The sequence below is a fragment of the Acomys minous genome (genome assembly GCF_964271855.1).
Source record: "Acomys minous genome assembly, chromosome: 4".
NCBI lineage: Eukaryota > Metazoa > Chordata > Mammalia > Rodentia > Muridae > Acomys > Acomys minous.
Window position 1 is genome coordinate 24,905,812 of NC_140486.1, and position 24,261 is coordinate 24,930,072.

A 24,261-nucleotide genomic window follows, 5' to 3' on the forward strand; every position below is an offset into this window, starting at 1 on the left:
CACAGACTGGGTTGCTCCTTGCGAGGCGTGTGTCACTTGCTCTGGTTTGGAAGGATGCAATGCTCACTGTCCACTTTTGCATCTGGAAGGCTACTGCTTGCAGTTTCTGCAGACCGGGAGTGAATTTCCGGAAGGAACAAAACAGATGGGATACAAAAACAGAGGGGGTGGGGGTGTTTCCTTTTCTCACATGCCTGAGGTTTTTTTTTAACTTGGAAGTTCTGAGGTGGCATCATAAGAATTAGGACAGGTTCCCAGCTGTATAAATGCTAAGACAAGCACTCTGCCCATCTTCTCTTTGAACAGTGAGCCCACACAGTGCACCATGCTGTATTCACGACAAGGGACAACAGAAACCATTGAGGAGGTGGAGGCTGAGGCTGAGGAGGAGGTGGCAGAAGGTCTGGCCCCTGAGCTCCATGGCGCAGAAGACAAGGAGTACGGGGCTGGATATGAAGCTGGGGTAGAGGAGATCAGCCTCACTCCGGACGAGGAGTTGCCTCAGTTCTCCACAGATGATGGCGATGTGGAGGCCCCGCCCTCTTACAGCAAGGCTGTCAGCTTTGAGCATCTGTCCTTTGCCTCACAAGATGACTCTGGGGGCAAGAACCACATGGTGGTCAGCCCCGATGACAGCCGTACAGACAAGCTGGAGTCCAGCATCTTACCACCCCTGACTCATGAGCTGACAGCCAGCGAGCTGCTGATGAACAAGTAAGAGAAGGAGGCAGACCTCACGCTTTAACCAACAAACATGTGTGTTGTAGTCACATACGCACAGAGCACTAGACATAGAAGGCAGACATCCAACCTTGGGACAGCACTGTTGTGTCTGAGGGACAAACTCAGCAAAAACTGTCCAGCGGCATTTGTGTCGGTACCTCTTTCTATAATAAGGTCACAGACAGGTTGAGCACCCCCAATTCGACAACTCAAGGTGCCCTGAAATCCAAAAGAGCTCAAAAGGCATCCACATAACGCAGGAGATAAATTAATGCATGCCATTGAAATTTGTGCACATATAAAACCACTAGAAAGTATTCTGAAAAATGGTCTTTAGGCTGTATGGATATTGTATATATAGAGAAAACACTAGTTTCATGTTGAAAGTTGATTTTCATACCTGAGGTATAGTTCATTATGTATACGAAGAGCCGAAAACATGAAGATCTTCAGCATCTCAGACACTACCCAAGTGTTTTAGACAGAGAATAGTCAACCTGTAGGAGGTGGTCTTGCTGACATATGTATGGCTAATCATACGCAGAGGAGGCACGTGCAGACGCACACGTCACAAGAGATCACAAACGCAAGTCGGTGACTTGGAAAAGGTAGAGACGAGAATCCGATCCCGCTTATTTTAACAGGATGTTCCATGACGACGAGCTGGAGGAATCCGAGAAGTTCTACGTGGACCAGCCCCGCTTCCTGCTGCTGTTCTATGCCATGTACAACACTCTGGTCGCCCGCTCGGAAATGGTGTGCTACTTCGTGATCATCCTCAACCACATGAACTCTGCCTCCATCATCACCCTCCTGCTGCCCATCCTCATCTTCCTCTGGGCCATGCTGTCGGTCCCCAGGCCCAGCCGGCGCTTCTGGATGATGGCCATCGTCTATACTGAGGTAGGCCGGTGGGTCGTATGGCTTGATTAGGCATGTAGTCGCCACCAGCGAGAGTGACCCAGTGCTGGGAATTCTGTACACCTTTTCAGGACTCACACCTCACACAAAGTAGGTTCTGGTGTCGTTCCCAGTTAAAATACATGACGAGACGGCTTCCCTTAGGTTCAGCAGTTGACCAAAGGTTGCACAGGTGTTGGTGACGGGGCTTTGGAAGCCTTCTTCGTGAGACCTGTGATAGTAACCACAATCTATAACAGGCTTTTGCCAAGTCAAGCCAGTGCTTGGTGTTGGTGAGTGTCCAAAACATCGACTTAGAATTAAATAAATATCAAAGCACCTTGAGTACAGTCTGATGCAGTGGATTTTTTTTTGTTTTGAGGCAGGGTTTCAGCTCTGTCTCAAAAAAACAAGAAAAAAGAAAAATGCTGTCTAACTGCCTAATAACAGACCAGGCTTCATCCCCCTTCATCAGCAAAACAAACTAACAAAACTTCACAGACTCCCCAAAAGTACATAGTATTTCAGAACAATTTACAAACTAAGGCGTTATACAACATATAAATATATTCCTTTTTATTATACAGTGTCGCTCTTGTTCTGGAAATGAGAATCACACTACCATACTGTTTTAAACCCAGTAGTCTTGAGATCATCGTATATAATAACAACACATTATTTCACATAATTGTGGGCATTTGTTAAGTCCTAAATCACTATGTCTTGTATATTGCTATTCCTCTAAGGGATGACTTTTTCTTTCTACCATCCATGTGTAGGTGGCGATTGTGGTAAAATATTTCTTCCAGTTCGGCTTCTTTCCTTGGAACAAGGAGTTGGAAGTAAACAAGAACAAGCCCTACTTCCCCCCAAACATCATAGGAGTGGAGAAGAAGGAGGGCTATGTCCTTTACGACCTCATCCAGCTGCTGGCTCTGTTCTTCCATCGCTCCATTCTGAAGGTAGCTAGCATTAGCAGTTCATTACCCCCATGTCGGTAAGTCCAGTCTCCACCAGCACCGACAATCCTGGACATTAGGCAGCATTTGCAGAACATTGCTTAAAGGAGATGTGATATCATTCCAGCACTAGTTTAAAGCATTAGAGAACACTCAGAGACAACACCTTGTCTCTCCTTTCCTTTACAACCTCTGTCCATCTTCTAGTAATATTGGATTTAACAGTTGGTCTCTTATCATGAAACTACGGCTGTTACTAAGAAAGTATCTCAGACCATGCCCTGGACTACTGTGCCTAGAATCTCACCCTTGAGAAAGCTGTTGCTCTCAAAGCCTGAGGAAGACCTCTGCAAGGCAGTGCATCCCAGACAGGGTCACTCTTACTCTTTTCTTTTATTCTCATTTACACTTTACACACACACACACACATGCACATGTGCACACATATACACACACAGACACATACACACAGACACATGCACATACACATACATATACTATATGTATGTAATATATGTGTATGTATATATGTATATGGTATATATGTATACATATATACATATATTCTCTCTTATTAAACATAGATTCTTTTCTCTATCCTTTACCACTCCCAGTTCCTTACCACCTACTCTCCCATCTGCAACTCCTCCCTTTCTGTCTCACATTAGAAAAGAACAAGATTCTAAGAGCAAAACAACAAAATAAAATATAACAAGAGAAAAATGAAAGTCATTATATTTAAATTGGACAAGATAAGCTGACAGAACAATAAAAGCTCTGAGGGAAGGCATACTCATTCATACATTAAGACGCTCCATAAAAGTACTAAGCTGAAGGCTATAGTATATCTGCGGAGGACCCAGTGCAGACCTGTATAGGCCTGGGATTGCTGCTTCAGTCTCTGTGAGCCCAAAGGAGCTTTGCTCAGTTCTAGAAGGTCTTGTTCTCCTAGTGTCCTCTGTTTCCTCTGTCTCCTCTTTCTGCCTCCTCTTCTGCAGGGTTTCCTGAGCTCTGTGGGGAGGGATTTGATGGAGACATCTTGTTTAAAGCTGTGTACTTCAAGGTCTCTCTCACTCATAATTTCTAGCTGTGGGTCTCTGTATTCCAAGTTACTGCCATTTTCAGTAGCTTTGTGGATGTTTTTCTTCTCACGTACTACAAGTTGTAAACAGAAAAACTGTTAACAGAACCAGGCCAATCCACTATGGCTGTGTACAAATCTCTACACAGCTTGCATTTCCAAGCCACCGTGCCTGTTGTCACAGTCTTGCCTTTTCCTATTTCTGCCTTGCTTCCTTTTCCAAAGGAAAATTATATAATTCACCCAATCAAATCATGTCTTTATTAGAAGGATCCCTTTTAGAAGGAAACTTGGAGCTTTGTTTCTTGTTTATTTGGTTTTGTTTTTAATATATACCGGTTTGTCCTTGCTCTGTGTCCACATCTGATCCAGGACTTACTATGTAGCCCAGGTTTTTACCAAAGTTGTGATCCGCTGCCTCAGCACCCTGAAAGGTGGGGTGACAGGCAAGTACCGCTATACTCAGCCTTTTGGCCTCTTAACTATAGCTCACTGGGAGGAACAGGCAAAACCTTGAAGAATAAATGTAAAAACAGGCCATCTGAGTCTCAAGAGAGGAGTTCATTTTCTAAATGTTGAGAGATTCCAGGCTTAGTAGGAGATCGGAGTGGTGGTCCAAATTGGATCAGAAGTTTTCTACAATGTTGTCCAGGAAGCTGTCCAAGCCTGATGAGTAAAAGCAACAGAATCATCCGGGGCTGGAACTAGGAGGATGCAGGATGTCAGTGTCCATCATGCTGGAAGGAATGATTCCTCTCAGGTCTGATCCAGCTGGTTATTTTGTTCTGAAGACATAATTTCTCACAAGTATTATACAGTTCTAACACTAAAATTGTATAAGGTGTGCGGGATGCACAGAACAATTAAAGCCAGTTTTCTGGTCATTGTCCTAGAATCTCTCAACATTTAGAAACTGAACCACAAATACAATCACTAGATTGCTTAACCATTCTCTCCAATTTTGGGGGGCCCACTCCAAGATATTATGTGCCCCAATTGAACCTGAAGAAACCTTAAGAGAAATATGCCCCATTCCCTCAAAGGGGATTGGGGGTTGTATAGTTTGCTGTTTGCTCGCTTGATCTACAAATGCTTATTCTCATCAGGAAGTGGTCATAAGTCATTATTGGTCTTATACAGAGAAAATATTAGGGGAAACGCAGGAACGTCTCTCTTTGCCTTTATCTTGCATACGTAGGCAAAGAGATGGGAGCTAAAAAGAAAGAAAGGGAGATAAAGGAACATAGAGGGAGGATAGAACAGAAGCCAGATGATTGAACCTACTCCTTAACTCAAGGCCTTAATTGTTACTTATAATGAAGGTTATGTCTAAGTCATTGCTATAGAATTTAGTATATTGATACAAAATATGGGCATGTCAAATACTTGGCAGATTTTTACACAAGAATATATGTCCTAAGTCTAACTGATAGATATGACTCTATCGATACATGAGGTAAAATAGTTGAATAAGATCTTCAAACGCCTCAGAGACACACAGAATATGGTATTTAAAGTTGTTCTTACAATCCTAAATTTCTTTGACAACAAGACAAGTTAATTCCTGACAACACCCAGCTGACGTCAAAGAAGATGATAAGCATCCAAGAGCCTCCTTATGGACATGGCTTCAAAGGTGGCAAACCAGCCACTTGGCAAAATGTCTTTGTTCCTGCCACAAACAGAATCTGCCTAAAAATGGGCAACTTAGATGCAGGCAGAGTCGACAGCCACACTCTGCCAAGTCAGGGTAAGCAGGTCTTCAATAGTTCCTGCCCTGTGAACAAGTCTGGCAGAGATATTAGGCCAGAAAGCTGAAGATGAGGCTCCAAAGTTATAAAGTGTATTAGGTGACTGGTCAGGCAGTAAACTATCTTAAGTTAATTTGTACATTTTGGAAGCCGATAACTCACACTGCTGGTTCACTCAGGAATTTAAGTTTTATTCCTTCTCAAGTCTCTGAGGGGCATTAAAGACAAGATAGTATAGTTTTACAACCAAGCCTAGCTGATTAGGGGACAAGATCGTTTTAGATCAAGATAAAGAAGTTAAGCTATTAGAGTTGAGATAGGATAGATATTGAATCGCATTCGGAAATTTAGACCCAACAAGACAGGAAAAACACTTACTTCAAACTAGATAAATGCAGATAGCCAAGTCACTATGAATGTAACATGTATAGAACTCATTATTCTCCTGATTGTCACATGGTTCTCCCTGCTGTATGTAGTTTGTTTTATACATGTGTAATAAAATAAAAGTATTTAAAAAGAGAGAGAGAGGAGCTCATTGGGGTACATCACACACCCATGGAGCCACATCACAGGCCATGTGTGGTCCAAATGGGATCTCACTCCAGCAAGACCAAAGGGTTCTCAGCCTCCTGGTCTGTACATGCTTTCCCACTTGAACATCTTTTACCCTATTTCCTTAACAGAATAAATCAGGATCTTTGGTAGACATTAGAATCTTTGCCTTACATCTTGTCAACAAATTTGAGTAAATATTTGCAGTTTTGTTCTGAGTCTTGAATAAGCCAAGGCTCACCATACCAAGGGGGTTTGGAGAGAGACAAAGTCATCCTACAAAGTAGAGACACTTATAATGTGCGGTGCTAAGGTTGGGTTCACCTGACATAGTAAGTGGGCCAAGGCTAGTTCTAGTGCTAACTGTGAGCACTCAGCTATGTTCTAGAAGGTTCTAACAAATCAAGAAGTTATTATTTCATCCTTACCTTATCTGCCTAGCTTTTCCTGCCTTGACTTAATTAATTACACAGTCTTTTCACCAATAACCATCTCCACTCTCCTAGGACACCCCCACAGTTCTGTACAAGTTTCCTTAGACATGCCTCCCTTGGATTTCCAGTGTCAAGGGATCAAATGTTGGAATCAATACTGTAAGAAAGCCAACCAGTTGGCCCACCTAAGATGCTAGCCTCAGCTGTCACCTTCTCTACTTCTCAGTGTCATGGCTTATGGGATGAGGATGACGTTGTTGACAGTGGCACTGACAAGGAGGAGTCTGACGATGAGCTCTCCCTTAATCACGGCAGAAGAGGTTCCTCAGACTCACTGAAGTCCATCAACCTGGCTGCCTCTGTGGAGTCCGTGCACGTGACCTTCCCAGCACAGCCAGCAGCCGTCAGGAGAAAACGCTCCTGTAGCAGCTCTCAAATCTCACCACGGTCCAGCTTCTCTTCAAATAGGTCCAAGAGAGGTATGTGCTACATGGCCTTCAGGCTGAAATCAGTCCCAGACAGTCTCATTTTCCTGGTGCCTCTGGGTCTAGGGAGGGCAGTGGTTGGGTATTATCAAGAAGAGATATTGTAACCTGGAAGAGACATGCTCTGGCATCAGATGGACCCAAGTTCACATCCTGTTTCATCTTTGCAGCTTCATTGTTCAATATGTGTGAACCCATTCAAGGACCAGGATTTTAAGTAGCAATGAAAAGCAGCAAGCACATGGTCTAATGTATAGTAATGTAAGGCACATTATAATTTATTCATCATCTATAAAGCTTTTCTGTATGTGCTATAAATCATTACAGATTTTGAAAATGGATTTAGATTTTGCCAGTAAAGATTTTAGGGGTGAGGTTGGGGTACTGAGGACTGGGCCCAGGATCTTTCTCATATTTGGCTCTGTCTCTACCTATTAAATCATTACAGATTTTGAAAATGGATTTAGATTTTGCCAGTAAAGATTTTAGGGGTGGGGTTGGGGTACTGAGGACTGGGCCCAGGATCTTTCTCATATTTGGCTCTGTCTCTACCTATTTCCATTTTACTAGTTTTTATTGTGAGGTTGGTGTGTCTCCTTTCATTTCACAGACTGGCTTTGAACTCATTCTGTGCAGCACAGGCAGGCCTTGAACTTTCAAATCCTCCAGCCTCAAGCTCCGAAATAGCTACGATCGCATGCCCGTGCCACCAGCATCAGCTTCAGTTGGGGACTTTTAACAAAATTGTGAAGTCATTTCCTGAGCTAGTTATTAATTTCCTACTAAATAGTGAGGTGAGGGTGGTCAGAAAGCTGCCGTCCCTTCAGTTTGGAAGTAACTCGGCCTTTGTAGTTATGGCACACATGTCTGATGTACTCAGGACCTACTTCTGAGTCAGATACTGGAAGACCAGATCATATTGGTTTTACAGCTGGAGAAATTAAGGTATAAAAATGAGTCTGAGTCACGCACCCCTATCTGGAAAAGCTGAGACCCAGAACAGAACTGAGCATGGGGAAAATGATTTTCCCATATATTTCTTCTTGAACAAAGGCTACAGAACCATGCGGAGGAGACTTACTGGGAGTGAACCCACAGATCTAGCCCAGCCTTGTGTCAACAGAGAAAGCTCGGTTTCCTAAACACTCAGTGGGCCATCTGTGCCTTGCATCTTCCATGCCTTGCATCCTTTGGTTGCCCTACACCCAACCTGATTCCTGCTGGCAAATCCACTGTTTAATCCCCAGCCCGTGATTTCTCTCCTTTCTCTGCTCTCTCTAGGCAGCACAAGCACCCGAAACAGTAGCCACAAAGGAAGCAGTGTTTTGAGCATTAAACAGAAAAGCAAAAGAGAACTGTACATGGAAAAGCTTCAAGAGCATTTAATCAAAGCAAAGGCATTTACCATAAAGAAGTGAGTGAGTAGACACAGTTGGGTTGTGTACTTTGTCCAGAGCTGGGGAACTGGTACCAGTGGCTTTCTGTAAACCAGAGGTGAAGAATGAGAAATCCTTTTGTTACAACAGGATAAAGTGACCCACGGTTGTACTGTTTTAGAGACTATTTGTTAGTGAGTGCATTCATTTGATAAGCTTTCAGGCGTTTCTTCTGAAAGCCCATCCAGGCAGCAAGGGGGAATGAGATCAGCATGGATGGGAGCCATGAGACCCATCCTTCTCCATGCTGCTTGTTCAGTGTCCTGCAGATGCTCCCTAGCCTACTTCACACATCCCTCCACTTGTTGGCAATTCAAAGAGTCAAGACCCAAGTACCAGCCTGGAGAAAGGCACCTGTCTGGGGTTGTAATGCGAATCAAGCAAGGGCTTGGAGATCCCACAGCACTTAAATGGGGCTTTGATTTGAAGGCAGAACCCAAATCACCGTGACGATATGGTAGAGGCTTGGAGGACAAGCCAGAGACCTCAGGGCACAGTGGTAATGGCAGAGACAGAAAAGAAAAGCCAAGCGCAGCCAAGAAACACCATAATGGGCATAAGGCCTCAGATCGGAAGAGACAGGAGACACCTGGCATTTATTTATGGTGGCCATGCAGGGATCAACACCCTCATGAGCTCCCTCACTTTATCCTCCTCCATCCCTGTGCTTCAGTCATTGTCCCACCCAATTTATCACACGACAGGGGTACAATATAGAAAGTTCTGCAGCACAGGCTCCCGTGCAGTGACTAGCCAGACCCAGACAGACATATACCCCAGCACCTGGCTTTTAGTGCCTTAGGTCATTCTGTTATGCTTCAAGTAAGGGAAGAATTGTGGCATCCTCAGGTCATACCTGCTTTGGCAATAAGCTCACCTGTACTCCTGAGCACGTGTCTCTTCAGGGGCCTCTGCCTAAGCTCACAGAGGAAGGTGGGACCTGCATAGAGAGAGCAGCAGCAGAAGCGAGTGAGAGTGCTATCAACCGTTGCCCCCTTCTGAAGCAAGTGGGCTTGTCTTGCAGGACTCTACAGATATATGTCCCCATCCGTCAGTTCTTCTATGACCTCATCCACCCAGACTACAGTGCTGTGACTGATGTCTATGTGCTGATGTTCCTGGCCGACACTGTCGACTTCATCATCATCGTCTTTGGTTTCTGGGCCTTTGGGGTAGGTTGGGGCAAGGGTCTCCACTCATCCACTGACTTAAAGGGACATAGCTCCATCTTTGGGCACTGTCACTCATGCTAAGCCTGTTCTGTTCCTCTTCAGAAACACTCAGCAGCTGCAGATATCACCTCTTCTCTATCAGAAGACCAGGTCCCCGGGCCATTCCTGGTGATGGTCCTCATTCAGTTTGGAACCATGGTGGTAGACCGTGCACTCTACCTCAGGAAGACTGTGCTAGGCAAGGTCATTTTCCAGGTCATTCTCGTGTTTGGGATTCACTTCTGGATGTTCTTCATCTTACCTATTGTGACTGATAGGTAAGGTTTCCCCCACAGAGATCCAACAAGACAGGACAGCAGCACAATTAAAAGGCAAGGATTTTAGTGACGTTCAGTTCAAATCTAGAGTAGATAATTGATTTCCCCTTCCTTGGCGCTTTAACTGTATTCCATCCACATTTACAGAAGCAAAAATTTTCAGAATAAGAGAAGGGATGGCCTCAGATCCAGGGCAGACCAAAGATCTGTGAATTGTGTTTGTCTCTACAAGCTAGCCGAGGTCAAGAGGAACTGGATTCGGTCTTAGGTGCACCTTTCGGTGGGAAAGAGGACATGAGCTAAAGTCATATGAGTTCATGAGAGACAGGGGTTGTTCATCTGGCTGAAAGACATGGGGAGGGACGATAAAGGGAAAATGATAGTATCTGTCATGAAGATGGTAATGGAGCCTGAGAAGCCCATATAGAGGACCGGGAAGACCTACTATGAAATGATGGTTTTTCTGCCAAGATAACTTTTGCTAATGGCTAAAATGGGCTGTATGCAGCATGGTGTAGCTATCTCTGCCATTGGCTCGAGCAATGATGCTACATCCATTACTTCCTTTAGAAATGCTCCCTCTTGCTGGGACATGCTGTTTTAAACATCTTCAAGCATCCTGGGGAAAGTCCTCATGTTCAATAGCAAGTTTGATCTCTTGTCAAAACCTCAGAGTAATCCTTAGTCAAGTCACATGAGCAATCTATAGATTGGGATGGCTAATAATATTTCTGCACCACATAAGGAAACTGAGTCGGATATAACATATAATGGGGAAATCCAAACCCCTAGCATTGAGTGGCTATGGCTCATTGGATCACCTGACCTCTGACCTTTCCATTGAGCCCCATAGTAGTTATTACTGTATAACAATACACTATGAGGATGGGAATACTTTAAAAAGGAAAAAGAAATTGGGAGGGTTTCCCTGAATCTAAAATACATTGAATGAATAAGGGACTATTACCCTGAAGATGCTTAACAGTCCATGCATAGTGGGAGAACAAAACTCAGCTCATACAACTGGTTAAGGAAGTGATTCTATACAAATACTACAACTGGAAGAATGTTGGGGAATCTTATTTGTTACTTTATACTATAGAATAAATATTTTCTACAAATATTTAATAGTATCTATGCCTTAAAACAAAGAAAGATGCCAAATTCCATGCACAAGATAGCTGATGAGTTTGCCCTTTTTTCCCCCGATACATAAAAGTGTCTCAGAATGCTTTTTGTCACATATTCCAAATTATGGATCCTTTTAAGTTAAAATGTGATTTCTTAAAAACTATACTTTAAGATACAAAGAACTATATCACATATGCTGTATAAAGATGTTTATTGATGGATTCACTCAATAATAATTTAATGTAATCTTAATATTAGCAACTTAATAACATATAGAAGATGCTCCATTCACAGAATTAAGAGGGTTTCTTTTTTTGTCTTCTTTAATTGTTATGTTTTTGATTTGTGAGTAATCCACTAGGTAGAAAATTCTTTAGAATTGTCCCAAGGGACGGAAGGGAAATTTATTTATTTATTTTTGTTCTAAGCTGTTATCTTCTGTACAAGAAAAATATCCAATTCCCTTACCTTCCATAATTTTGCATTTTAGGAAATTCAGCGATAACCTGGTGGCTCAGCTTTGGTACTTTGTGAAGTGTGTGTACTTTGGGTTGTCTGCTTATCAAATCCGCTGTGGCTACCCAACGCGAGTGCTCGGAAACTTCCTTACAAAAAGCTACAATTACGTCAACCTCTTCTTGTTTCAAGGGTGAGGGCACTGTCTTGTCTGTCCCTGGTGGAGTGGAGGCAGTATGTGTCTTCCATGAGGAGGCAGGGGCATAAGATGTCCTGAAACTCTTACATGTCAGCAGCCCACGATGGCCTGCTTTAAGCACCTTTCTACACTCAATACCTGCCAGGAAGTTGTCTTAGAATCATCCACACTTGGTTAATTTTCACTTTAGCAACTTGCCTAGTTACCACGATAATATTTGGGGATAAAAAGTGGGATAATCCTCTTCCCAAAGCTCAGAGATCACCAGAGGAGAGTGTGGTAGAAAGATTCTCAAAGTCAGAGGCAGTGGGTGACTACAGCAAACCAGTGTTTTCTGGACACAGCAAGGCAGTTGTACCTGTGAACTCACTGCAGTTGTAACAACATGCACAAGACCCATATAAGATCAGTGCAGACAGAATCTCAGCTTGGAACAAGAGCGTGGTCACAAACACCCACCCATAGCTAAATTGCTATTGACAATCAGTGACTGCTGGGGGACTCTGAGACTTGGTTCTCTTCAAGGGAGTACGGGTCTTGAAAGGCTACCCATGAACCAGTAGATGACCCTAAACACATGCTCATGTGGACTGAAGAAACAAGTAGATGTCATGGGTTTAAAAAATAAAACAGCATATGGAGTTGGGTGGGGAAAAAATGATGAGACAGCCAGGGGGGAATTAGAGGGGAGTAAATGAGAGATGAATTAGATTTTTTTAAAAAGCATTATATGCATGTATTAAATTCTCAAGCAAAAAGAGAAAGAGTGGAGTAGACATTCATAATTCTTCAGTATCATTGTATTTCTGGACATAGTAAAACAGAATGACTGGAAGTTGACCCATTCCAGGATGGTTCTTTGTGTGCAGTGAGTTCATCCATGTAAAAGTCTAAAGGGCACCATGCTGCCTATTTCTGATAGTCAGCTCATCAAGCAAGCAACATTAGTTCCTCCATGTGAAGATTTCCATGGGAGCATACCCTTGCATTCCCCCTAAAAGTTACACCATGTTTTAAAAGACAAGGTGGCTGTGGGCACAGCTGGCCCCTCCATAGCTCTAGCCCTGAACCCTGGGGATGGGTCAGAAGAAGTGTTAGGTGCATTCGGATAGCACCCCCCCCCCGCCCCTGTGTCCTACCCTAGGCCTGGGCCTGATGTTTTTCCCACGTATTGGCTTCTAGAGCTGAGCTAGCCCAGTGGAGGGGTTACCCAGTGGGGGTACCCCAGCCTGGGAGATAAGCTCTATCATCCAAACACCCTCAAGTATGCCTCAGAGCCTGCTGTGGCTTGAGCTAGCCAATTCCCCAATGCAACTCAAAAACAAGAGGGTTTGTCTGAAGCAGTGTGGCTCCTTCATATAGCAAGCCACTGACAGTGAATCCTCTCTCTGGGTCCAGTGACATCCCTTGGTCCCTCTCTGCCTTCGTGCATTTGCTTTCATCTTCACCAGGTGTATACTCTTTACTGGCCCATCCATCAACAAAGCCACAGAAACTCAAATAACCCTCCATCCAACTGAGTCTTATAGTATACACACATGTGAAAAGAACAGAATCGGCTTCAACATTGTTTTAATATGAAACCCCAGTCAGTTAGAGCCCAGAGAAAATAGGAATGAAAGGTATCAATCTATGTACTAATTTATCATGTGAAGGAGTCGCATTCCCAATTGGGTTTTACTGTGAGGATCACCTTGAAATTTTTTTCTTAACTCATGGCATTTTACACAAATTTTTGCATGAACTCTTGAGGTGAGGTAGACAATGAGGCCATCCTCCAAATGTGTGTCTGAATAAATGTGGTTTCCGTTTCCGGCAGGTTCCGGCTGGTCCCGTTTCTGACTGAGCTGAGGGCTGTGATGGACTGGGTGTGGACAGACACAACCTTGAGCCTGTCCAGCTGGATTTGTGTGGAGGACATTTACGCACACATTTTCATCTTAAAGTGCTGGCGAGAGTCAGAAAAGGTAAAGAGCCAATGAAAGCGCCTCCTTCCTGCCTGTTGCTCTTGAGCACAAGTCTGTCACCAGATTAATGTGGATGCCACATGTTTTGTGCCCAAACGGATGGAGGAAGGGGACAAAAACTTACCACAAGCTATACATACAGCATTGATTTCCAACCAACTGACGTTGGAGGTTTTAAAGTCATTTCTGCTGTTGTCACCAACAGCATCCAGATGTTTTCTTCCTGTGGCAATAGTATTGTCAGTGATCTAGAGAAAGAGTTGATATGCTGTCACATGGCCCAGTTACCCTTGAATGCTCACTGGGGAGCAGAGAGAAGCAAGTGCAGAGAGATTCGGGTTGGGCAGGGTGGGTTCATGGTTGCCATCTACTTCACTCTGCAGGATGCATGGGTACTTTAGGATCTCTGTTAAAGGGCATGAAAGAAATTGTGATGCTACTATGTGACCCTTAAGTGTATTGGATAACCTGAAAGTTTATTGTATGGAACAAGTGTATCTTATGTAATGGTGACAGAAATTTGTAACTAACATTTGGCGAAGAGTGGGAATTGTCTTCTTGTCTTGCCTCAGAAATAGTCTCTTTGGAAAAGGTTCCTGTAATGTGTATAACATCTATTGTGCATCCCCTGCTCCCCGAGGGCAGACAGCTCTACAGTCATCAGGAGGCATGTGTGTCTAGGAAGGTTATAGAATTGAATGAACTGAGACCCATCACAGTGAAAAGACAAAGACACAGCCATACTGCCACTGAAGAATTCCTCTAAACTTTTAGGGACCTCAGCTCAGGCCATACCAGAATTTGTGGCTTTGATGATGAAAAGAATGTTGGAACTTTGTCATGAAGCAAAGTTGGAGATTTTTGTTAAAGGTATTTTAATATATGTTTAAGCATAAGAGCGATGGGCAAGAAAAGCACCAGAAGAAAGTAAGAGACCCAGATGTGGGCTCCTCCAAGAGAAGTTAAGCAGCCAGTTTTCCCAGCACTAGCCCCAACTTTCCAGTTGCATCGCAGGAGGCTGCTCTAAATTTTTTTCTTCTTTTCTCTTTTTTCAAGAAGTAAGGTTGCAGGCTGGCTCCTTGGATGGGGTTACACTCTGGTAAACTACAACTGGAAGCCCCTAAGATTGCCAGGATTGGGCAGCACCTTGGTACATGGTACCTGGAAATAAGTTTGTGATAAGAGTCCCAGGAAACCGCAGGTTTACGGCTGGGAAGGGGTTGATGGACTCCCTGGACTGTAGTTACCAACTCTTGTGAATCACCACATGGGTTCTGGGAATTGAACTCCTGTCTTCTGGAAGAGCAGCAGACCACTGAGTCATCTCTATAGCCTGTTGTCCTTCTTTTAAATAGCAGAAAAACTGGAATGATGACAGAATGCCTTAGTCTAGTTGTTGTTGTTGTTGTTGTTGTTGTTGTTGTTGTTGTTGTTGCTACTGCTGCTGCTGCTGCTACAAACATTTGAGACTAGGAAGCTTATTTAAAAAGAGAGATTTGTTTTGATTCCAAGCCCTATGGGGGCAGCATCCTTCTTTTTTTGCTTCCTGCCTCTCCATGCATGGTGAGAAAGGAGAGAAAGAACCTGACAAGTGTGGGAAAGAAGAGGAGATGGCCTCCTGTGACAACAAAACCATTCCGCAAGAAAAAAAAAATTGCTTCACTTACAATGATTCCTTAGTTGGCCAGATGCCCTGCCAAGGCGCTGCTACTTCCCCACACTGTAGAGACAGTGCTTCTCTGGAAATCGACCACATCAACCAGAGGGAAAAAATAGAGGGATACCACATTGTGGGAGGACACAGGGTAGCCACCAGGTTAACACAGGCTTACAAATGGTTACAGTGTTGCAGTGTGTAGCAAATGGCTACATGTTAAACACTAGAAAGAATCAAGTACGAATCATTTAGTTCACTAGCAAAACATAAACAGAAGAAATAGCAGCTGCTTTCAAAATTGTGAAACTTTGAGATTGTGCAAAAGTAGGCTCATATTTGTGAGGCATAAACCAACAAACAAGACAAACTTGGAAAAGCTCCAGTAAATGTCAATGGGAATAAAATGTTTCTAATGATCAGTGCTACTGTGTGCAGAGCCAGCTGCCTTACAAGATGGTTGCCAAGAAGTGTCCAAGTACACACTAAGGGTCTTAGAGGAAGATTTACTCTACTAATACACTGAGTCTTCTTCTATATGCTAGATTCCTGATACTATAACCAAGCACCTATGACAAGTCAACTCAAAAACAAGAAGGGTTACCTTGTGGTTTACAGTTCTGGAGATACAGTATTTTTCACAGACCCCACACATCCTCCCATACCATAGATACTCATGACACCTAACAGTGTGTGAATGTTCTACAAATAAAGATCAGGTTGTATTCTTGAGTGAGTTACAACAAAGTCCGTGTGAATTCCCTCCCTCAATTCCCCTTTAATATATGCAATCTGACATTGTCTGAGTCCACAGCGGTGGTGCCTGTAGAGAGGATGATGGCCTTATGTCATCCTCAGAGAAGCCCAGGTTTCCCCTACTGATGACCCCATATCCCATGGGAAGCTGGGATATAAGCCTGGAGAGCCCTTGAAGCTGAGACTGAGAGTCCCCTCTCATTTATGTCCACCACATTCTCCTTCTATGGCAGCCTAGATTCCAGTCCATATGGGTAAGTCAATGTGGCTGGAACATGCTGTATGGCCAGAGCTCAGCTACAGCATGCAAAGCCCCAAAGTCATAGGTCTGATGCTTTCCTGGGGTAACGGACTCACCAGGAGGAAGGGAGACCTTTCTGAGTGAGCCTTAGTGGGAAGTGTGGGGTGGGGGCATACATCCTAAGTCCGCTGGCCCTGTCTCCTCTTCTCAGCTCTCACAGGGATCTGCTTCCTGGATACTTTTCAAGCCTTGGTGAGCCTTCGGTGTCTGAAAACTCCTGCCTGTTTCTTCATGGTCTAACTCCTTCCCACCCTCAAATGTCAAATCTGACAGTTCTTTCTCACAGTTCTTCCCTGGCTCCAGATTTGGTCCACACCACACTAGGTCCTTCCAAACCCTCTGAACAGCACGTTGAACCTGAGCGCCTCTTTATTTCTCTCTGATGGAAGCTCTGTGATAAGATCATTATAACACATTCTGTGAAGCAAGAACAATTTCCTGAAAGACCAAGCTTTGCCATGAGCTTATGAGTGTAACTGCTCGCTCCTGTGCCAACTTTACAATGGGTCCCGTGCGGCCACTTCCCACCATGCCGTGGGAAGCTAATTAGATATATAACAGGAACAGCACTCTTGCTTTCTAGTCTTTCAACAGTAAAGCACTGAGCTATCTAAGAAGGGGTGAGAAAGTAACCCGGCACAGAGAGTTGGCAGCCCCCTTGAAAGGTCTTCTCTGGAGTCTGTCAAGGAATGCAGATGTAAGGCGGCCACCTCTGGTAATAGACTTCTTCCTGGCAAAGTTCCCAGGTGGTACAGGACACCAGATAGAGGGACAAGGAAAACACAAGAGACCCAGCTGGCTGGAGTTCATAGTAGACCAACTCTCAAGATAGCCCATTACTACATCATCCTCTAGATGGGGTCCTTCGAGGCTCTAATTGCCTCCTTATGCTCACTATGGTGACTGATGCTCAACATGAGTATCAGAGGGGACAAACCAAACCTAGAAGTAACTCCACAGAGGAGAAAAGCCAGGAAGGAGTAACAAGCAAGAACACACGTGGACCCCTGGAACAATTTTAACTTCTCAGGCAAAGCCACTTCATCCCACTTCCCTGCCACACTTTGGGAAGACTTAATGACCCCGTGGTGAGGCCAGCAAGCCTGAGCACTGTGCTGGCCCTTGTCCTACCATATTCAGCCCTCCTTTCCTCCCACCAGCTACGCCCAGCATTCAGTGGCCACAGAGGGAGCCACACTGGCCACATTGATGTTAAGAACCTGAACAACAGGGTCTTTTTTTTTTTTTTTTTTTTTTAGCATGCACTATCACATTGAGTTTAAAGGGTGCCTTTCTATCCTCCAGGCCCAGACAGGGATTAGTTAGAAGGCATACATCTTGACTATTTGGGAAATTAAAATATCTTTTTTTTTTTCTGGCATGACTCCTTGACACCAGGAGGTTGGTTTAGCAAGGCCTCTCATATGTGGCCGCTCAAGCTCATCGCTGGCGAAGGTACACAATGACTTTGAAATGTCCTGTTGGCCCCAAGTAGCACCAGGTTGGAGATATGTCTCTAGCTTTGCTGCAGCTTGACACTTGGATGCCAAGGCTGGGATAAGGTTTCTTCCCCATGTCAGAGGCAGCAGAGAGGAATCCGCACTAAGTCCTCCTCCGGCTCCGATGCTACAAGGGAAGCACTCACCCTTGCCTGGCCCCGCCTCCTCCCCCCCTTCTCTCAAGCACCTGATGAGCCATTCTACATCCTTGTGTTGTAGAGATACCCTCAGCCCCGGGGCCAGAAGAAGAAGAAAGCTGTGAAATACGGCATGGGAGGCATGATCATCGTCCTCCTCATTTGCATCGTCTGGTTTCCTCTGCTCTTCATGTCTTTGATCAAGTCTGTCGCGGGGGTGATCAACCAGCCCCTGGATGTGTCAGTTACAATCACCCTGGGAGGGTATCAGGTAATCTAGCTGCCCAACCCCACCCCACCCCACCCCAATGTTCTGGAACCTTTCCTAATGCAGTATTTGTACATGAGAGCCCTGACTAGGATGGATAGTTATGGCTCCCAGCATCAGTGATCAGCAGTCACGGGATGTATATGAAGGAAAGTTTGGAAAACTGGTGAGAGGGCAGCTCTGCTCCTGAGGCTGCGAAATGGCCTGGGTTTGATCTCCGACACTGCAGATAACTAACAACAACAACAATAATAGTGGTGCGTTGGTTCTGAGCACAGAACTAATAATCAGTGCAAAAAGAGATCTCTGGGGACAACTGCCTCATTCATGACTATGTAAATGTTTCGATTTTAACCCAAATGCAAGGAAGTAAGTACCAAGTGATGCTGACTGTGCCCTGTGCTTTTCTTTTCCAGCCTATCTTCACAATGAGCGCCCAGCAAAGCCAGCTGAAAGTTATGGACAGTCAAGCATATAAGAGATTCCTTAGTCCTTTCCATACTGACTCTGTGAGTAAATGTGTGCCAAACTCCCTGAGGACCATCCCTTGCTAGTTGTCACATGGCTGGATGATTTGCTCTGCCTCTGGTGGTGAGCAGAGCAATTTTTCTAGAATCATCCGGGCACAGCACCTTGGCTGCTCTGATAGTATATAAAAAGTATCAGTGATAACAGACACAAGTTTAATTTGGTACATTTTAATGAGAGTTCAACACATGCATAATGTTTTTAAACTGTGGTGATCTTGATCTTTGATTCCTGCCTGTTCTTGGGAACCTTGAACTAAGAAGTTCACTCAAAATATGGGAAAGCAACAGTTGGGTACCTGCTTAAGAGAACATTGTTTTTGGAAGCAGAAATGGAAGTGATTTGAGTGTTAAAAAAAAAAAGAGAGAGAGATTGGTGACAGAAATTAGACCAAATATATTACATGAGTCAGATTGACATTGGTTCTCCCAACAGTCATGTTGAAAGCAATGGCTTGCACTTCTGACCATATTTACACTACAAACTTTCCCGTCTGAGGTGAAGATTTCCCAAGCACTTTCTTTTGTAATAAAACTGTCTTTGAGAATCCTAAAAGTTATATGACAATTCTCAAGTAAAATGTAGATTGAAAAAAGAATTTAATAATATATATATTTTAAAATGTTAAACCAAAAGGAATGTGTCCCTGACTATATAAGACAAAGACAGTATGCTGGTGGTAGGATTGTCCCTGATATTTTTCATCTCACTATAGTTTACATTCTTATGATATAATAACATAATCTGCATCATAAAAACAGTTTCAAAAATGATAGTTTTAATTTATGGAAAGCAACCAAGCAGAAACAGATGTTTCTGTTTAAAGTCCTCACCAGTTGTCCATACCAGCAAATAACCATGGCTCTCAGCATCCTTTAAGACATGACCTCGGTGGATACATCCTTCCTCCTGCATGCGAGGAAGCGATGCTTCCTTAGCTCGTGGTTTTCTTGGCAATGGGGGAACGTGATATGAATTATAAGGTTCTTTTTATTAATTGGTGAGAGTGGTTGACTATCTGTTGGGCATGTGATTGGTGTGGCACTGGGAACCCAACACCTTGGGCACCCATGTAACTATTCATTCCTGGGGGACCTCTCTGTAAACTCAGTTAGACGAAAAAGCAATTCCTTCCTTCATGAGCATTATGTTAGAACTCATTTACATGTGCGTGTTTGTGTGCATACAGGGTGCTATGCAATTTCTGGAAAACTATGAAAGAGAAGACATAACAGTAGCAGAACTGGAAGGAAACTCAAATTCTTTGTGGACCATCAGCCCTCCCAGTAAGCAGAAAATGATACAAGAGCTCACCGACCCCAATAGTTGCTTCTCAGTTGTTTTTTCATGGAGTATTCAGAGGTAGTTACTGTATTTCCGTGCATCCTTCCCTCTCTCTAATCTTACCTCAGGCTGGGGGAGCAAACAGAAGCACCGTTTGACATGGTCCTTGCACTCAGCCACTTTCTTTTGCTGCTAAAGTTCACATTTTATTTATGGAATATGGCTTTTCTAGGAATCATTAACCAGAGTAAGAGTGTCTTAGTTCCTTTAATTTTTTAAGGAGGGGCAACAATGAATTTTGTTAGCAAGACAGAAAAGTAGGGAGAACGGGAAGCACAGTTTAGAAAATAAATAGTACAGCTAAGAGATCCACACGGTGTCATAGAGAACTGCAGTGTTGGAAGGCTCAGATTCCCACCCACACCCCTGCTCCACTGGAGAAGCCCTGGCAGGTCTATTCTATGCGTGAGAGATTTGAAGGTGTCTTAGCAGTCCGAGAATCAGGAAAGCCAGAGTAGCTCCCAACCCCACCCCACCAGAGCCAAGCTGGAGCCCATGTCCTGACTTTGCCTTTGTTTGGATAAACTAAGTATGTCTTAGCAGAAGTTCTTGCACCCAGACAGCTCACCCAGTGTGTCAGTCCCATGCATTTGAGGATCTCAGCATGACAGAATGTGGTTATTTAGTTTTCGTTGTCAGCCTGGAGGGCCAGAACCTCTGGAGGCCCACCTGTGTACTCACTTGAAACTATAACTTGAACTTCCTGGCTTTTAAGAGATGGAAATTCTCAACCTGTAATTGTAGCACACAGAAGGCTGAGACAGGAGACTCTCAGCAAGCTGGAGGGTAGCCTCAGCAACACAGCTAGGCCTGGGCCTCAGAGTGAGACCTTGTATTGAAAAACTAAACCAAAATGAAGCAATCAGACATGTTCAGAGGAAATCTTAGGCTATAAAATAAACTCAGGAGAAAATTGGGAAATGCCATTTCTAAAAGGTCGTTCAGAATGCTTTTTGTAATCTTATTTTCTCCTTAATGTTTCCTATCCCTCAATTCCAGTTTGTACCAGTGGCCATAAACTTGGCTTTCTATCCTTTGCTTTGAAGAGCCACCAATCCATAACAAGAAGAAAAATAACTTCTGATTAAGCACTGGTTTTGTTTGTTTTTATTTATTTTTAATTTATATATTTACTTTACATCCCAATTGTCGCCCCCTCCGTCCTCTCCTCCCAGTCCCTCCTTCCCACCATCTTCCCCCTTCCCATCCCCTTGTCCTCAGAAAATGGGCGTCTCTCCAACCCATCCCAGAACAACAAGTCTTATTAGGACTGAGCTCATCCTCATGCACTGAGGCCAGGCAAGGCAGCCCCCCATTTAGGGCAAAAGTGATTGAAAGCAGGCAACAGAGTCCATGTCATAGACAGCATCCACTCAACTTATTATGGGACCCACATGAAGATCAAACTGCCCATTGGTTACATATGTGTAGCGGGCCTACGTCCAGTCTTGGGTTGGTGCTTCCATTTCTGTAAGGCCCCATGGGTCTATGTTAGCTGACTCTGTTGGTCTTCTTAATAAAGCATTCTTGTCCCCTCCTGGTCCTTCTATCCTTCCCTCCTACTCTTCCACAGGATTCCCTGAGCTCTGCCTAATGTTTAGCACTATTTTTAAACACTGGTTCTGTGGAGACTGACATCATTGGTTTCACATAAGAAATCTCTGAAATTCCTATGAGCTCTCACCATGACAGCTGCGGTTGGCCAGCAGGTCTTGATCCCTCTATTCTGTCTCATGGGGTTGTAGTCTCCTTTGGTCTTACCACTTAGGCTGTTTAAGATGGTAAAGATGGAGGTAGGGTGGCTGGGAAGGTTGACATTGAAAAATCTGGACTTCCTGAAAACTTGGTGAGATAGAAAAGTGAGTCAAGTGTCTATGAATCTCTCTTCCAGGCTTTAGAGAAATCACTAACTTTTTTTTTCTCATTCTTTCCTTCAAAGAAACATGACTCTGGGTGCAAAAGCGGAAATAGCAACGGATAAGCTTTCTTTTCGTCTTGCAAATGCAACACGAAATAACATAGCTAAGATGATTGCCGGCAATGACACAGAAAGCTCAAACACGCCAGTGTAAGTTGTGGTACCCTGTGAATACAGCCTTCATCAGAATGTGAAGCCGTCACAAAATGTCCCTGTAGAGACTCATAAAGTAATCCAGCTTCTTTGAGAATGCAAGGGAACCTTAATTGACAGGCTCCATTTTACTAGAATAAAGACAGTTCACCTCAGTCCCAGGACTCTTTCTCCACTTGCCCTGCAGTTATGTTATATATGTTATTAATGACACTTAGTGTGGAGCTGGCTCCAAGGATACGCTCCATCCATGGTGAAGTGCTGTCTTTCTGTCCTGCTGTCCTTCCACCATGAGGCACATTGTTCTCCCACTCTCAGTGACCAATGCCCACTGCAGGGCAGCTCTCTCCATCAGTCCTTGGGCCCCATTCTCCATGCACTGGGTGTCACTTGCTGATCCCCACTGTAAGTGTTGGTTCTCCTGGATGTACCTGTCCATCATCTCATGAGACAGTGTTGCTGCAGTCCCCTTCCCAAAGGTCACTGCTTTAAAGGGGTAGAACAAGGGCTTCTCTTAAATGATCCAGGCTTTCATTCTTTCTTCTTCCTTCTTTCCTTTCTCTTCCTTCTCCTCCTCCTCCTCTTCCCTTCTCCTCCTTTTCTTCTTCTTCTTTCCCAAGACAGGGTTCCTCTGTGTAGCCTTGGCTATCCTGGATTCACTTTGTAGACCAGGCTGGCCTCAAACTCACAGTGATCCACCTGCCGCTGCCTCTCCCTGAGTGCTGGGATTACCTGAGGGCACCACCACACCCAGCTGATCCAGGCTTTCCAGCATCATGTTTGCCACCTGGTCTAGGTGCCCAGTGAGGCCATTCACCTTCCGAGGAAGGAAACAGGCTGGAGATTACCTCCTAGATTGCCACCAGGGTTGAAGCCTGCCTTCCACTGCCTCTGTCCCCCAGCCTAGAGATGAGTGACCTCATCTCTGAGTAACAAACGTTCCTACCCAATTTATCACCAAAAGACAGAGACAGACCCCTGCCTCTTCCTCCTAGGACTCTTGTCCCAGGTTAGCTGAATGTCAGACTGGCTGAATGGGGTAGGAAGACAGTCAGGAGGACAATGGGTAACAGAAAATTGGTAGAGGGAAAAACATGCCACGTAGGTGCTGTTGAAGAAGGACACGGGATAATTAAGAACAAGTAGAGGGAAAGTCACAGACCCAAAACTGATAAGACTGTCCTACATGTCCACTGGCAATTTCCCCAGCTTCTCACTCCAGCCTGGCATGGCCTCCTGCTTTGAACATGGAGGCTACTAGGAGACAGTCATGTGGATACTTAGCCACTTGACTTCCTGAACCCCTGATGTTCAGGAGCTCTTAAAGATCATCAGTGCTCCATGCCCACCACTTCCAGATGAGAACATTTTTGTCAAGTGACCCCTATGATACAAACAAAACGTAGGGTCCAGGTTGGGTGCTTTGCTCACACACTTGCTCTTCACCAGATCAACAATACAATCTTCCTGACTCTAGGTATTTTTGAAATACAGAATAATAATAAATAAATAAATAAATAAAATCAGAAAAGAATTCATCACAAAAAAATAACTGTTAAAGTATCCTAGCCAGAGCCAAGTATGGTGGCACACTCTTGCAATCCCAGCACTCAGGGAGGCAGAGGCAGGAGGATCTCTGTGAGTTTAAGGCCAGCCTGATCTACAGATACAGTCCTGGACAGCCAAGGCTACACAGAGAAACTCTGTCTCAAAAAACCAAAACCAAACAAATAAAATAAAAATCCTAGCTAGAAAAAAAAGGGTTTTTGTTGTTGTTGTTGTTGTTGTTTTTAGTAATGAGTCACAAATGTAAGAGAGATCAGCAGCTACTTTCAAGCCACATGTATCAGGAGTTGCATGTATGTCTGGATAGAATGCATGGAATCTCAGCTTAATGAACTGTGGTTATAATAAAACCCTAGTAAGATGTTTATACATTATATTATTGTATAAGTACTTGTATCATTATTTGTTATAAGATCAAAATAACAACAAAGCCATCTATTTTAGGTGTATAAACAACTAAAGTTCATCTTTTTATTTTCTCAATATGCAGGACAATAGAAAAGATCTATCCATACTATGTGAAGGCACCCAGTGATTCAAACTCAAAGCCTATAAAGCAACTTCTACCTGG

General features: G+C 44.0%; 1 protein-coding gene across 7 annotated transcripts in view; it reads left to right on the forward strand.

Annotated features, from left to right (window-relative positions):
* Window positions 1-24,261, forward strand: part of PIEZO2 (piezo type mechanosensitive ion channel component 2) — a 365,197-nt gene that overhangs the window by 332,787 nt on the left and 8,149 nt on the right. For 6 of the 7 annotated variants that reach the window (XM_084780682.1, XM_084780685.1, XM_084780683.1 and 3 more), the window contains 14 exons: window positions 307-714; window positions 1,368-1,626; window positions 2,403-2,585; window positions 6,630-6,882; window positions 8,170-8,302; window positions 9,349-9,496; window positions 9,599-9,813; window positions 11,435-11,593; window positions 13,419-13,566; window positions 17,996-18,184; window positions 18,598-18,690; window positions 19,899-20,071; window positions 21,993-22,121; window positions 24,181-24,260. In XM_084780682.1, coding sequence (XP_084636808.1) covers window positions 307-714; window positions 1,368-1,626; window positions 2,403-2,585; window positions 6,630-6,882; window positions 8,170-8,302; window positions 9,349-9,496; window positions 9,599-9,813; window positions 11,435-11,593; window positions 13,419-13,566; window positions 17,996-18,184; window positions 18,598-18,690; window positions 19,899-20,071; window positions 21,993-22,121; window positions 24,181-24,260 — 2,570 coding nt within the window. Of the gene's footprint in view, window positions 1-306; window positions 715-1,367; window positions 1,627-2,402; window positions 2,586-6,629; window positions 6,883-8,169; window positions 8,303-9,348; window positions 9,497-9,598; window positions 9,814-11,434; window positions 11,594-13,418; window positions 13,567-17,995; window positions 18,185-18,597; window positions 18,691-19,898; window positions 20,072-21,992; window positions 22,123-24,180; window position 24,261 lie in introns of those variants that run through there. The other variant, XM_084780687.1, reaches the window with a different exon arrangement.